Source organism: Sander lucioperca, chromosome 19 (genome assembly GCF_008315115.2).
Source record: "Sander lucioperca isolate FBNREF2018 chromosome 19, SLUC_FBN_1.2, whole genome shotgun sequence".
Classification (NCBI taxonomy): domain Eukaryota; kingdom Metazoa; phylum Chordata; class Actinopteri; order Perciformes; family Percidae; genus Sander; species Sander lucioperca.
In genome coordinates this window covers 9,472,474-9,488,722 of record NC_050191.1, presented here as the reverse complement: position 1 = coordinate 9,488,722, position 16,249 = coordinate 9,472,474, and the positions used below count along the sequence as shown (strand labels likewise).

The 16,249-nt window shown below is 40.5% G+C and overlaps 2 protein-coding genes and 1 long non-coding RNA gene across 3 annotated transcripts; 2 read left to right on the top strand and 1 right to left on the bottom strand.

Annotated features, from left to right (window-relative positions):
- The first annotated feature begins 1,946 nt into the window (after positions 1–1,946).
- On the top strand, positions 1,947–9,307 carry katnbl1 (katanin p80 subunit B-like 1). The gene is made up of 10 exons (XM_031322411.2): positions 1,947–2,156; positions 2,744–2,870; positions 3,008–3,045; positions 3,249–3,531; positions 3,661–3,776; positions 3,872–3,922; positions 4,756–4,845; positions 5,662–5,766; positions 7,642–7,735; positions 8,720–9,307. Exons 2-10 carry the CDS (start codon positions 2,862–2,864, stop codon positions 8,750–8,752), a joined length of 819 nt encoding a protein of 272 aa, XP_031178271.1. The 5' UTR covers positions 1,947–2,156; positions 2,744–2,861; the 3' UTR covers positions 8,753–9,307.
- On the bottom strand, positions 8,321–8,751 carry LOC118493878. The gene is made up of 2 exons (XR_004895930.1): positions 8,659–8,751; positions 8,321–8,463 (listed from the first exon to the last, which is right to left on the bottom strand). It is a non-coding gene; the product is annotated as an uncharacterized LOC118493878 (long non-coding RNA).
- An 820-nt stretch (positions 9,308–10,127) lies between the features above and the next one.
- emc7 (ER membrane protein complex subunit 7) lies at positions 10,128–15,673 on the top strand. Its single transcript, XM_031322232.2, has 5 exons — positions 10,128–10,481; positions 12,609–12,728; positions 13,453–13,591; positions 13,929–14,009; positions 14,795–15,673. Exons 1-5 carry the CDS (start codon positions 10,249–10,251, stop codon positions 14,945–14,947), a joined length of 726 nt encoding a protein of 241 aa, XP_031178092.1. The 5' UTR covers positions 10,128–10,248; the 3' UTR covers positions 14,948–15,673.
- The last annotated feature ends 576 nt before the right edge of the window (positions 15,674–16,249 follow it).

Genomic DNA, 16,249 nt, shown 5'->3' with positions numbered 1-16,249 from the left:
AGGGATGCACGAAAAGCTCCGCCGGAGGTGTGAGTTGAAAGTCTGTTGGACAGGGGCCTCCTCCAGACGTTCCCAATTCACCCGCACTACCCGTTTGGGTTTACCAGGTCTGTCCAGAGTCTTCCCCCACCCTCTGACCCAACTCACCACCAGATGGTGATCAGTTGACAGCTCTGCCCCTCTCTTCACCCGAGTGTCCAAAACATACGGCCTCAGATCAGATGAAACGATTATAAAATCGATCATTGACCTTTGGCCTAGGGTGCTCTGGTACCAAGTACACTTATGAGCATCCCTATGTTCGAACATGGTGTTCGTTATAGACAATCCATGACTAGCACAGAAGTCCAACAACAAACAACCACTCTGGTTTAGATCAGGGAGGCCGTTCCTCCCAATCACGCCTCTCCATGTGTCTCCATCATTGCCCACGTGCGCGTTGAAGTCCCCCAGCAGAACTATGGAGTCCCCCACTGGAGCCCCATACAGGACTCCATTCAAGGTCTCCAAGAAGGCCGAATACTCTGAACTCTTGTTTGGTGCATACGCACAAACAACAGTCAGAGTTTTCCCCCCCACAACCCGCAGGCGTAGGGAGGCGACCCTCTCGTCCACCGGGGTAAACTCCAACGTAGCGGCGCTCAGCCGGGGACTTGTGAGTATCCCCACACCCGCCCGGCGCCTCACACCCTGGGCAACTCCGGAGAAGAAAAGAGTCCAACCCCTATCCAGGAGTATGGTTCCAGAACCAAGACTGTGCGTAGAGGTAAGCCCCACCAGATCCAACTGGTAGCGCTCCACCTCCCGCACAAGTTCCGGCTCCTTCCCCCACAGAGAGGTGACGTTCCACGTCCCCAGAGCCAGCGTCTGCTGCCCGGGTCTGGTCCGTCGAGGCCCCTGACCTTCACTGCCACCCATGTGACAGCGCACCCGACCCCAGCGGTTCCTCCCACAGGTGGTGGGCCCATGGGTTGGAGAGAGAGGTGCCACGTAGCTTTTTCGGGCTGTGCCCGGCCGGGCTCCGTGGCAAACCCGGCCACCAGGCGCTCGCTGACGGGCCCTCCATCTGGGCCTGGCTCCAGATGGGGGCCCCGGGCTTCCTCCGGGCAGGGTCACATCATCTCTACCTCGTTTTTTCATAGGGTTTTTGAACCATTCTTTGTCTGGCCCCTCACCTGAGACCACTTTGCCTTGGGAGACCCTACCAGGAGCACAAAGCTCCAGACAACACAGCCCTCAGGTTCACAGGGACACACAAACCTCTCCACCACGATAAGGTGATGGTTCCCGGAGAGGAGCAGTGGAAAGTAGCTATGTGTATTTACTCAAGTACTTTATTTTAGTATAATTTTAAGGTACTTTTACTTTCCATTTTCTGCTACTTCATATTTCTACTACATGTATCTGATAACTTTAGTTGCTTTGCAGATTCACATTAACAATACAAAATATAATGAACAAATACATTATGATGTGTTATTATCATAGGTTAAGATAAGACTTTTTGTTATCCCCAGGGGAAAATCCACATTTGCTCAGCAGTATATAAAGAAAAATATATAAAATATATATGTAGCCCCACATTTACCAGCTGCAACATGTACATGCTGCACACCTTAATGCAACACACACACGACACATACTTCACATGTATAACATTATACAATAGCAAAACACTGACAGGGAGCATTTTTCTGCAGATTGAGTAGCCTTCCTTTAACTTTGATAGCATAGTCTACTTTAAGTATTAGTACTTTAACTTAAGTAAAGGATCTGAATAATTCTTCCACCACTGAAGCAAAGAAGTTAGGCTGACATCTTTTACAAATTAAAATATGAATATATGGGGGCTAGAGGGTAGAGAAAACATAGCAGGCATTTTGCATTACAGCCTTCAAGGCACTGGGTGGCGCTATGGCACACTAGGGTTTAAATGTGTTTCGTAATATGTCCAGCAGTCGTCGCTAAATCTCCTGCTATTCTTTGCCAAAATCAATCCCACAATCCCCACACACCGGCGGTGTATTCATTTGAATGGTACAACTGTGCAACGCTAGCAGACCTGCTTAGAGGAGTTGCTCTTGAGTTTAACCAGATTTTCACGTTTTGGATTTACACATCTGTGGAGACCTCATGACCCGTCACAAAGTGAACCGGTTGGTATTAAACTTTACTGTTTAAATGGTGAAAATAAACTGCCATTCATGAAGCCATATGTTCCCCGAGTTGGCAGGCTAACTAGCTAGCTCGCATTAGCGGCCCAGCTAGTTACTATCAACGTCTCCGTGTATTCCTGATAGTTGAACTACAAGCTAACAGTTAAAGCTAACTATAACTGTAGTTCTGCGCTAACTAGCTAGGAGCACGAGCTAACTTTCAGCTAAGGGATGTAACGTTAACAAAATGATCTCCTCCAAATGTCGGCTCTCTAATTTGTAGCAATACTTAAAACCTACTAACTTTAATTAACATGCAGTGACATTTGTTGCAGCTTACCTAGCTAGCTATGCTTGTATCGCAGCAGCCAACGCCTTTGTAACTCAAATGTAAGTTAGCGTTATTGTTTTGTTTATCTCACTTGAATGTTTGTTTTTGGTCTTGTTGAACCACATTGCTGTATGTTAGATCACACTGTATGTACGAGGGAAGGCAACTTATAAATTGTTAGGCCACGAAAAGTGACTTTGACTCTTGCAATTCCTGAATTTGTCCTGCTATTTTTTCATAATTGTTTGTTCAACAGTGTCTCATGTTATGGAAGCTGGTAAACATGTCTGATAACGAGAAGTCGTGAATGGTCAACCGGAATAAATCCATATGGCTTTCTGCGATCATGCCTGCATTTGTTTGCTGAAAAGAACATGAAGCAGGTATGGAGATGGGAAAGTGAATATCATGTCTTATATAATTGTGTTTCTTAAGTCCTGGTGACTGTGAAGTACAGTTCAGTGGTATTGTAGTAATAGAAATTGTAGTAGTGGCTTCATTCCCTATCCTTTTGTTTTAGGTGGATATTATAAATAAGGAAGAATTAGATAAAGAAAGGTGAGTCTCTGATCCACATCTGTGGGATTCATCTAACTATGATCACTCATTCACTCTGTGTCCCACAGATCTTCCCTCTCAGTCACTGGACCATTAAGGCACCTTTCCATAACCATTATCACCATATGTGTGGCTTTGATCTTTACGGTTTTCCAAACTATGACAGCTTTGCATCTGGTCCATGTTTACTTTCCTCTTGGCAGATTTCAAGTCCATTACGGAGTACACAGCCCAGGCAAAGCGAAACGATTGCCATCTTGCAAAAGGAAGGGTTGTCCATTGGTGGAGGTGGGCTTGAAGCTGCACCGCAGAACATCAGATGTAGGCCGTGTCTGTGATCCCGGCATGGCCAACAAAGAAAATGAGCTGACGTGCTCTGATGATGTGCGGGGCATGCACTACAATGACAACTGCGGGCTCCCTGTGAACTCTGCAGAGGCATCCAAGATGGCTGGGGCCAGCTCCAAGTTCAGTGACTTAACTGAGGTGAGAGTTAAAACTATTGCTCTGTTGTTGTAAAAACGCAATTATTTTAATTCTTCCTTGGGGTTGATCAAATTTGCAACACTGTTGCAGACTGAATTCCCTTTTTGCATTGTTTGTCTTTACATACAGTTATCAAAGGACCATGAAGCTATGACTCACATCCTTTTCGGAAGGAACCTACGACTAAAAGTAGCCCAAACACTATGGCAAAAAAACGCCAGTGAATTAGTGGCCTACCTGATAAGGTAAAACATTAACAGCTTACACTGCCTTTTGGTAGTTGTTGTGTTCATTCCTCAATCACACATGCTTCATATTTAATCATTTGTTGGTTTCACAGAATTGAAGACACAGGGGTGCTGCTTGACTGCTTACCTGTCTTAACAAACAAGTGAGTTTAAAGAATAAGCTTCAGCTGTAATGACTGAACTGCATAATTCTCCCAACATGTATTAAACAAGATCATGTAGCATCATTAGGGCCACAATTAATGATTTCTATTATTGATTAATCTATCTGTTCTTTTTTTCAGTTAATCTGAACGTCTGTAAAATGTCAGAAAGAAGTAAAAAATGTGCAGCATGGTTTTTCATAGGCTAAGGTTCCTCTTCCTTCTCAAATTTCTTGTTTTGGCCACAAACTAGATATTCAATTTAAAACAATAATTAAATTAATTTTTTTCTTGTTAGATTACTTCAACAATGAATTATCCAAAATGTATGTTGATCAACTATCAATTGTTTTAGCTCTAAGCATTGTAATCTAAATTGTGTTTTGTGGCATTATCTTCATATAAATATATAGGTCATATGAAATACACAACGGGCCAAACGGAGCATGAAGTTGCAAAATTTCTAGATCAGAGAGGGAAATCCCCAAATCCTGAATAGCATCTTTGTTCTTTTTTTGTGTCAAATTTGATTTGGAAAGATTTTTGCTGATAATGTTTTTTCCCCAATATTTTTTTAGACAATTACATTAACAGTAGAATCCCCATCTCCGTTTCCCTCCCTCCCCCTCACACATATACAACATCACCCCCAACTCTAATCAATTCTTGGGTCTACTTTGAAAATAATATTGATGATAATGATTAACTGATAGATAATTTGACTGAAGTCAACAATTGAGACATTTTGAGTTTTTTTTTTTTTTTTGTGCCTGCCCACATTACTGACAATCAGCTCACTTTCTTTCATCTTGTGTTTTCTTGTTTCTCGTCAGCCTAAAAACTGAAGCACCATGTTTGTCACTTGGCTGCTGCGTTGACCTCATGCCCCAAGTGAAAGTGATTCTTGCCAGTAAATATGAAGAGTAAGTGTCACTGAGGAATTGCATACATGTGTAATGATGATCTCTTTTGGCGTTTTTCCATTACATGGTACCTGCTCGACTCTGCTGCGGTGCCTCGTCCTCCATTTTCCATTGCAGATTTAGTACCACCTCATGCCTGAGGCGAGCGTGGCTGGTCGTCATAGCGACGCCGCAGGAAACTGCCATGACCTAACGCGACACACACACAGAACGTCAAAGGTGTGTTGTTTTTGACTCGGCATGTGGCTGTTGCCACAGCCAAAAGACAAATTTAGTTTCAAAAGAAGCTGGAGGCAGCAAAAAAAAAACACCGCTGGCTAAACTATTTAAAAATGGCGGTTTTGTTCAGGACACCCCCGTCTGTCGCTAGCAATGATGACGCAGTGATTAGTGACGATTCTCTCTAACCAGTCAATAGTCTGCAGGTTTTCACGTCACCTTTGGTATCGGCTCAGCTCGCTTGGAACCTGGACGGAGGTGGTACTAAAAAAAGTACCTGTTAGCAGGTACCAGGGACTTTTTTTCGTAATGGAAAACTAAAAAAGGAGAGTCGAGCAGGTACCATGTAATGGAAAAACGCCATTTGACATTATATCTAGAAATCCTGGGTTTAAAGTGAATGGATTTACTGTCTAAGTCTTTAAAGATGATTCAGATCTCATCCGAGAAGCTTCAGCTGGTCTGATGAATAACTAATAAACTGAAGTGATGAAATGTCAGCAGTATCTCACGACCTGAACAAGTTAGACACATTTGACATTATGATTTGACAAACTTGTCTGCTTTGACTATCTTTTAACTGTCTTTTTTTTACAGAAACATAATGGTGGGTTTACACTGGGTTCAGTCCGTCATCAGGAAATGGTGGCCAGAACTTTCTAAGAATGAGAAAAGACTGCGGGACAGTTGTTCAGAAGACAGGTAGACAATACATACTTAAATACAACCAAGTTACAGCTATTTTCAAACTTAGCCTCAGTTTCCAAGGTTCGATTCTATGCAAATCTTTGAAATGACTTAACTGTACAACCAGTGTACAATATTCAGTAATATTAATGAAGTAGGAGAAACTTTACCACCAAAATGTAACCCCTTTAGATTCATGTCAGTTGGCGTGATGAAAAGATGGCTCTGGTTGAAAATAAACAGAACATGCCTTTTTAAAGTGTTTCTTAGTAATGAGAAATGGCATTGACCTTCAGACAGGATACGCTATTGATCATTAAGAAGCAAATTCAATATTTATTATGAAATAATGTATGACGTTTTATGGTATTTATCTTTATTTTGCCTTTTACTAATACTGCTACTACTTAATATTCCACCATGCTACCTCTTGCCTCCTTTTATTTTCCTAAGCATTTAGCTCTGGATGAGGTCAAGGTAGGGCTGCTCGATTATGGGGAAAAAATATAATCCCGATTATTTCGGTCAATATTGAAATCACGATATTTTAACACGATTACTCGTTGACTTCTGGAAAGATGTTGAAATTATTGAACTTAAAAAACAGTGGAAAAAGTTAAATAAATCAACAGTAAAAAAAAACACATACAACTGTAACTTTGCCTTAATACTTTTCCTATTGAAGCTTTATTTTTTTCATTCAGAATGCGAGAAAATAAGAGTTTACTTGCAAAATAATTGGTTTTCTCATTTATTCTGTTTTTGTGATCATTGGGAACCGAAATCATAATCACGATTAAATTTCGATTAATTGCACAGCCCTAGGTCAAGGCGAATGGTCAAAAATGGAAAATGGACTTTGTCAGAACAGAGTTTACAATCAGCTCAAGTCACATTGCTGTCTTTTTTAAATATGGAAATTTAAAATGGCAACAAAGCTTCAGATTACCAAGTTTGCACTTGCTTCTAAACAAAGGTGTTTTTTCAGTGTTGCCCTCTTTGAACATTGAAAAGGTTTATGTGCCTCATATGTGAACTGAAATATTAATTCTGGTATTATAATTAATAATTAAAAAGATAGTCACACTGACTCACTCAGAAGAAGATATTCATTGAAGTGCTCATATTATGCTCATTTTCAGGTTCAGAATTGTATTTAGAGGTTATATCAGAATATGTTTACATGGTTTAATTTTCAAAAAATATTTTTATATACATACATATTTCTGTCTCTTTTCACCCTGTGTGTTGAGCTCTCTGTTTTAGCTACAGAGTGAGGCATCTCACTTCTGTTCCATCTTTGTTGGGAGTCGCACACGCAGTAGCTAGGTAAGGACTACTAACCAGTCAGAAGCAGAGTATGAGGGCGTGCCCTGACAGTACCTAGGTAAGGACTACTAGCCAGTCAGAAGCAGAGTATGAGGGCGTGCCACGCTAGCAACTAGGCGAGCATTATAACGTGTGTTACAAAGTGACGCGAAATGACGCACATTTGTCTCTGAAGTAAAGGCTGGACTACAATAGAGTTGTTTGGAGCAGTTCATGTTTTCTGTTGGAGATGGTAAGTACCTGTGGGGTGGACTTTGAGCTTTTTCACTTTGTAAACCTCTAACATGCACAAAAAAGATAACACAATAAAGGTAAGGGAAAAATCCAAAAAGCATAATATGAGCATTTTAACTCTTGTCTTTTGTCTTAGTTTTTCTAGTTAGTTAGAGTTGGTGGTGGTGTAGTGCCGCTAATTTCGAACAGCATTTGTAACCTTGTAGCGCGAGGGCTCGTAGCAGGGGCGCGAGAGAGGGTGTGTTGGGGTTTCTACGGTCACTGGCTTTGGGGTCCTGTGTGCACTCACCACATATTGCAATGGTAATGTTTGTATGCTTATTGCAGGAATATTGAAGTCATGAAGCAGCGGCTGAAGGACTTGTGGAAGGAAGGAGCCCGATTGTGTTTGGTTCCAGGATCTACGGGAGAACTGGCAAAGGTGAGATAGGTGACATTATTGTTCTACTTATCAGGGGTTATTGGATGGTGCATTAGCTGTAAAAAAAATTGTCTAAATAGAACTGGGAAAGTTAGAGAAAATACATTGAACCGTCCTTCAAAATATGGATTATTCAAATGTTCACTGTCAGCTTTGTCTGTGTTACTTGTTTGACGATTTCATGAAAAGTGCTTGTTACGTTTTTATTTTTTTTAATTTTAACTAAAGCAGTTTTTCTTCCTGTTATAAACAAAACTAAATGAACACTATTGCAACAGAATTGATTCATCACAACTCTATAAAGGTTTTGAGATGAACATTGTGTTGCAAAGATAAATACAAGTGCTCCTGTTTTTTTCCACCCTCTGTTGATTTTGGGTGAACACAGCCAACCACTCCCATCCTAAAAAAAACCAACAAAGGTCTACCATAAGCTTACTAGCATAAGTATTAGTAGCATGAGTTGAGTTTGTATTGTGGTTCATTTGTTTCCATCTCCACACCCTGTTTTCTTCATTAGTTTTAAAAAGGAATAATTGATTCTAAGTTTCAAGTATTGGTTGCAGAAAGCCAAATACACACTCCTTTTTTATAGTCACTGTTTTTTAAAGTTATCCAGTATGTTGTGATGTTTGTAATGGGAAAATCATGTAAATGAAATGTTAGAAATTAGTGTTTGAACTGTGATTTATTTACTAAGTTATGTAAAACAAAAGAATATTTTAACCCTTGTGTTGACTTCGGGTCACATTGACCCGTTTTAAATTTTTGTTTTATATCAGAAAATATGGGACATAGAAATAAGCGCTAAAAATGTGTAGAAGAAAAATTTAAAATGTTGGAATAAGCAAAAACAAACGGCGTCAAAAACGTCGGGAAAAGTGTTTTTTTTTTTTTTTTCAAGGTTGAAGGGAAGACAACACAATGCACCTTTTCAACTGGCTGTGCTGACAACTAATGTGTTATTTTCACTTCATGTTTCAGGCCATTGAGTCTTATCTAGCACAGCTTCCCTGACAGTTGTCAACGTAGCACTATGAGGATGTGACCACTGCTGCCGGATCATGGCTGTGTTTTGAACTGATAATGACGGCAGAGAAATGGACTGGTTCATTCTGACACTCATTCTGAACTTCACAATTCAGACAACTCCCTCAGACTCTTAAGGAGGGCTGAGAGAGCCTTTCTGCAAAAACACACACACACACACACACACACACACACACACACACACCGCAAATGACTGCTTCACATTGAAGTGGACCTTGTGAAGGGGCATATTTAGTGGACCTCCATGAGACTGGGTGTAATGTCGCTCTATGAAGTGCCAAGCTCTTTGTCTCTCACTACGTCACTCTGCCATGGAATGCAAATGTACTTGTGGATGTAACGAATGCTCCGCTGTTTTTATGTGTTTTGCGCCTCGGTTCTCCGGAATCAGGAACTTGAATCTGCAACAGTCTTAAGTTATTAGAGCTCCTCATGTTTTCATTTTGCCTCTTCATATGACATTTGACTGTATAATGTAAATTGTAAAAACAAGTGATTCTTTTAATCTTTTAAATAAATTTGATAAAAATCAAAAATGTATTTCTTTTAATAGTGTGTGTGTGTGTGTGTGTGTGTGTGTGTGTGTGTGTGTGTGTGTGTGTGTGTGTGTGTGTGTGTGTGTGTGTGTGTGTGTGTGTGTGTGTGTGTGTGTGTGTGTGTGTGTGTGTGTGTGTGTGTAATGGCCTGTTATAGTGCAGGGGGGAAAAAAAAGCTTAAGTCTTGCTCCAAAATAATTTTTTAGATATAAGGACAACTTTTGGCACAACAAATGCCTGTAAGTAAACATACATATTTGCTATGCCCTTGAAATCTTGCTTAATATGTCATCCAAAGTGGCCAAACTAAAGTAAACCTGGGTATTAATTTTAAACATAATTTGTGAATGACAAGTAAGTCCCTTTAAAATCATAACATTTGCCATCAAATACTTTTGGTGTCTTTACATTCATAATATAGTCTGACAGCTTCCAACTGTTTATAATGTTAATAGCTACAAAAAAAAGTTTTTATTAATTATTAAACATTGTGAACATACAGGCATTTAGCAGGTCATGGACATTATCTTACAATTAAAGATTCCAGTGTAAAAGTAAATATCAAATGATATATGAAAAATTAAATATAAAACATAGGGTATCTAAACCTAATACACAATGACATAAATCTTTCCAAAAGATGAAGAGGGGAAGGGACTAAACAAACTACTTTCGGCTCCGCTTCACAAAAAGTCTGTAACAAATTTGGAAACGATTGTGATACATGTGTGCAAAAATATACTGTACATCAGGTATCAGCTGTGTGTGATTCTCGGTTTGTGCAATAAAGGTTGTTGTTTTTTTTAAAGTGACGCCATTGTCCGCAGCGACAGCTGATGTGCCAAGTCTTCCGCTCCAGAGCCGCTTCCGCTCCTTCTCCAAAGTGCTCTTGATAGACTTCATTTTAATTTGATAAAGACAGCCAATATGTTGCACAGGGAAAGAATACCGCTGCTATGGTTTTTCTTTCAGGCTGTGGTCGTCGTGGCGTGGTGTTTCACTGATATGGAAACGGGGCCTGGCGCAGGTGTATCGACACAGCCGAACGGTGATCGGTTCAAAATCGAGGGAAGAGCGATAGTTCCGGGGTTGAAAACACAAGACTGGGTGTCCACGGCCAGAATCCTGGTGGAAGGTGAAGAATACGTGGGCTTTTTGAGGTAAGAAACAGCATCAGGTACACCCGTTAGCTAGTTAGCTAGCTACCTAGTTAGCCTGTAAGCGAGGCTAGGTAGCATTAGCATAGCAAAGCTAGCTTACACGGTTGTATGACGTGACCGCACGACAACTGCTGTCGGCAGATGGCAGGTCCTAACAGTCCTAACTAGCTAATTTACAGCTTAATAATTGTGGATATAACTCGTGCCAATCGGGACAACATGGATATTTAATTATTACTTAACGTTACATGTCATCGAACTTAACGTTAGTTGTTAATGTCAATATGAGCTTAGCCAGGCTTCTCGGTCTCAGTTGCTGTAACCATAACAAACCTTGGCCACCAGAGACGTGTCCATTGTTGCAGCCGTACCACCTCGCATGTATCAATAGTGTTGGTAGTAGTTTAAATCAAAGGCTTACCACAAATCATCATAAGCCTCCACTGTGTATCAGTTTTCTAATTAAGCAGTAGCTCGAGGCAGGTAGTGGTATGTTGTGATTATATCGCAGCTAACAACAACACACCACTTATTGTCCCATTCCAATTTAAATAGATTAGTATTAATAAATAATTATGTTCACAATTAAATAGGCCCTCCTGGACAGGGCATACCGAGGCGGTTGCTGTGGGATTCAGCGCACGCACGTTAAGGTTAGCTTACACTAGCAGTTAGCACAGACTATTTCATTTGCTCAAGTTAAAGGCTGCTTTATGCTTCTGCGTCAACTCCACGCCGTAGCTACGGCGTCGTGACCCTTTCGGAGTTCTGTGTCGGGGTTGCTTTGCATTTCACCGTCATAACGCTAGGGGGAGATAAGTCTCAGGTTATTTGCGAGGTGTCTGCCAGCCAGTTTGTTATGTTAGCAAGCAAACTTTAGCACAACTGCCCACAAAGTACTGCTTGCTGGCGAAGTGCTAATTTCAAAACGTTACTGACATATAGACACTTTACAAACGGATAACAGTCAATGTAACCAAAATATGTCTGAGTTTATTTGCAAAGCTTATGTCAGTGAACTAGCACGTTGCTACTCCCCACAGTAGGCTGCTTGAAACACCGACTATCAACACACAGGACAAGTTGACCAATCACAGTCCTTGTGGTCTGCGTAGCCTCAACGTGAAGTTACAAATTTTAGGAGGTGCACGTCCAGCTACGGCAGAGGGCTTGCAGCGACGCAGAGGGGTCTGCTGGGGTACGCCGTTGATTTGACGCAGAAGCATAAATCAGCCTTAACTAACCGATTGAAATGGCAGTAGACCAGCAACTGAACGGTCGAGGCAGCAGTAGAACAGCAACTCTGTGTTCCGTGAGGTAAATCTACTTTTGTTTTTGTCAATGGAGTCTGGTGGCTTTGAGGAGAGCATAGATAGCGGCTTCTTCAGTTCCCTTGTCGGAAAGGGCTGTCTGACGGAAAGGTAAAACTGTGAAAATATTCTAAATATAGCGTACACTTTGCCGATTTTAAACCAGCACTGTGTGTCATGACAGCGTGTCTGCAGATGAACGGCTTCTCTCCATGGCACCAGCAGCTATTAGTTCGTTAACCTTATTGACACTGCTGGTACAGGAAACATTATTGCCTTTATCGCTGGCACAAGAAAGTTTTAAAACACTATGAGGGTAAACAATGAAACACAAGCACTGAGCTTCCCAGGAGTTTGTGTAATAGCTGAATGTTTCCTGCAGCAACAAAGCACACGCTATGTCTCGCTCGTCTCTTTTCTTTCTCTTCTGTGAAAATAAAGCTGCCTTCAAGTGCGGTCCGAAACATCGAGATCTATAATCGATCTGACGGAAAACAGTAATTGTGAAATATAAAGTGTACTTGTGCTACATTTGGGGGGGACTACCCTAGGCAAATTGCCAGATCGCTGTTTCCCTGTCTGAATGCAGCCTACTCACGTTTTTTTTGTCAGAAGCGGTGTGCAACAGAATTAGAGAGCACCGCAATGAACCAGTCAGATTGCTTGATTTGAGCTACCTATTTCATGTAAAGCTATATATTCCACTTGAGTTCTTGACAGTGCTTTTTGCTACTAGTATATTATTGAACACCTCTTTCCCAAACCCTAATGAACTGTATACGTGTGTAGTCTTGACAAAATCCAATTCTTGTTACAGAACTGATGGAAGTTTTGCTGTGAATGACGTGCCCTCAGGATCCTACGTTGTGGAAATTGTCACCCCGGCCCATAGATTTGAACCCGTACGGGTTGATATCACATCCAAGGGCAAAATGAGGTAAGACCTTACTATAGTGAGAAAACAGAAAGGCACAGAAACGTTTCACCAGGGTTTTCCGCAGCACTTTGCAGTTAAGGCGTCCGCCTTGACAACACGCGCCTGCCGCCTTAACTAAGTCGTCAAAAAAATATATATATCCGCCGTGTTACTCTGTCCTGTTTGAGTGGCTGTAATGTACAAGTCGCATCAACACAGTCTGTAGGAAAAAAGGTAACGGCGAGTTGTCAAGATACCACCAATCACAATGGAAAGAGCATTTGCTGGCAGGAGTGTAACTGTCGTTTATTCACATTTAAAGGGATATATTGGCATTTCACCATTGCATCGGAGTTTGTCAACATATGTGCGGGCGGCGGGGGCATGCCCGGGCAGAGACTGGGTGAGTGGACTTACCGGAGCGTTGGCATATGGCGGGCAGAGAGCATTTATATATGTATCTCTGTCCTGTTCTTCACATCAGTGAGGCTTTCTTCTCTTGTTTCAACGGAGTGAAATCATGACAAACTATCATCACCTCTCGCGCGTGGATTCTCAATGTCCCGGCTGTTGCCTGGTCTTTGAGACACAGCTGTTGTCTTTTTTTTTTTATTTATTTTTTTATCACTACAAATTTTCTGCGGGAAACCAATGTTCACATTGGTTGAGTCAGCCTTGCATATTATTCAGCGTACTGTTTAGAGGCATCTGTAACCCACTGAAGTAACCATGTGGCATTTCACAGGGCGCGTCTTGTGAACTACATCAAGACTTCAGAAGTGATTCGCCAGCCATATCCCCTTCAAGTCAGGGCTAATGGCCCTCACACCTACTTCATGAAGAGAGAAACCTGGGGCTGGACAGACTTTCTCATGAACCCAATGGTAAAGAAAATGAATTATGTTGCACCTAATTTGTATGATGTATACCCTCAGGGGCTAGAGAGATTTCCAACAGGTCAAATGAGTTTGGATTGAGGTTAGTGAAAGTTTTGATGATGACCTTATCTCATTACCAAACAGTTACCAGGTGGTGTGCAAAAGTGTACTGCTTTCAAAGGTTACTCAGTAGTCAAACACACAAGACATGCTCATCCTTAATTCATTGAGTGTAGGTTGCCCTTATACATTTTCAGTTCAGACCATTCTATACATACTGTATTCAAGTGTAAAAGATAGATCTCGTTCTCTTGTTTAAATGTATTGTTTGTGGCTCCTGCAGGTTATGATGATGGTTCTGCCCCTGCTGATCATTGTTCTACTGCCCAAGGTGGTCAACACCAATGACCCAGAGATGAGAAAGGTAAAAAAACAAATCCCTAATAGTGTTATTTTGGAATAGTATGTACATTGAGTTTATCTTGCAGTGCCTCCGAATTGTATTAGATGCATTCTGATTAGTTTAATATGGATTTATTAATTGGCACTAGATAGTGAAAGATTCTAAAAGACTAGCGCTTAAAATGTCAGTAGTCAAAGGACCACTTGTATTCATGATACCGGGGCGGCCTCTAGCTCACCTGGTAGAGCGTGCGCCCCATGTTGGCTCAGTCCTAAAAAATATCTTAAAGAAAAGAAAATCATGATATAGGGCTGGGCAGTATATCAATATTATATCAATATCATGATATGAGACTAGGTATCGTCTTAGATTTTGGATATTGTAATATCGTTACATGGTAAGTTTTGTCTTTTTCCTGGTTGTAAAGGTTGCATTACAGTAAAGTGATGTCATTTTCTGAACTAACCAGACTGTTCTAGCTGTACTATTATTTGCCTTTACCCAATTACTGTAGTTATTGTATCCACATGACTAAAATTGAAATTTTGATATTTTGTTAAAACACCAATTGTCAACCCTACAATATCAACGCAATATCGACATCGAGGTATAAGGTCAAAAATATTGTGATATCAGATTTTCTCTATTTCGCCCAGCCCTATAATAATACCGTATCCCTGCCTCATCTTAAAGTGTGAAATCAATTTTTTTTTTTTTTTTTTTAAATCAATAAAGATTTCAATAGTTTGTCGCCATGCTCCAGTATTCCATCTACAGCTGTTTTCATTTCACTACCGTCTTAACAGGAAATGGAGCAGTCCATGAACATGCTGAACCCCAACCCCGAGCTTCCAGACGTCTCTGAGCTCATGACCAAGCTCTTCTCCGGCTCCAAGGGCTCCAGCAAGGCAGGCAGCAGCAGCAGCAAGGGCACCAGGCCAGCTGTCAAGAGGAGGTAGTACTGTACCATAGTCCACTCAGTCTGTCTAAAAAAGCTTGAGTTATGCCATGGAAGCAAGATTTTTAAGTGGCATTTTCCCCCTCTGGGTCTATTGTACAGTTTTCTTTATTAGATGTTTTAAGCACATCTTGATTTCTAATATGCTATTGGAAACTGAGAAAAAATAAGATTTCTTTTTCATATTGCACCGATTGAAATTTCTTAAACCCCTGCAAAAGCTGTTATCCTTCATTTGCTCTATACTTTCTACATGTAGCTCTACTACTCATCCATCTTTTCTGTGCTAACCCTCTGGTGTGCATTTCCACTGCTGCTAACTCCACTACCTGAAAGAGAACAATATATAAAGAGTTTTTCTTGCTTTTTTCGATTTCAGTAATGTGATTGTGAATGAAGATTAATTGAATTTTAAGACTGATAAATTCTTATTTAAAAGCCTAGATAAATAAATTGCAATGGTATATAACAACTTTGTTTTTATTTGAGACCATCTTATTTGTTTGAGAGTGAACACATGGCCTTCTCATTTTTTGAATTACTGTGTGGTGTACTGTATGGCCAGAATTCACATACTGTACGTTGCGTGCCTAAGCTGTATAAATTAAAATGGCAATAATTGGCAGTTCAAATGATGAAAGAGCTGTGTGGTTGCTTTCAAGATCTCTAGAGTGTAACTTTTAATAAAGCAACAGTAAAGTCCATATTAAAGTCACAATAAAATGTGTGTGAGAAATGTCCTCAGTTTGTGATAAGTCACTCATAGTTGCTGATGGGATGGATATAACAACAAATGACTGTTCATTTATAACATTTGAAAAAACAATCCCAACTCCAGTTTATAGCATTTTCCAGAGCTTTGATTTTAAGGGGTCACAGAGGTTGAGAACCACAGTTTGTAGTGATACATCTGGCGATTATAGTTTTCTTATTATCAACAAATGCCATGACAATACCAAAACCAACTGTTAGTCTGTCTCTCAATATTTCTGACTTCTCAGCCCCAAGCCCGTTTGATACATGCAGATGTAAATCTTAAAAAAACAAAAAAAAAAAAAAAAAACAGGATCATGCATATATGATAAATGATTTATTAAAACAGTTGCGGACTGTAGTTTTTAGCAAACGCTAAGTGTATTTTTATACACTTTTTTTTTTTTTTTTTAAATTGCGGATTCTGCACTAGTGAATATTTACGGCAGCAGAATGGTGTATGTGGGATTGACTCAAAACAAGCTACATGCCCATGTTCATTGTAATAAAAGAACGTGTCACCCAGTGGAACAGTGTGGTTTAATCTTAG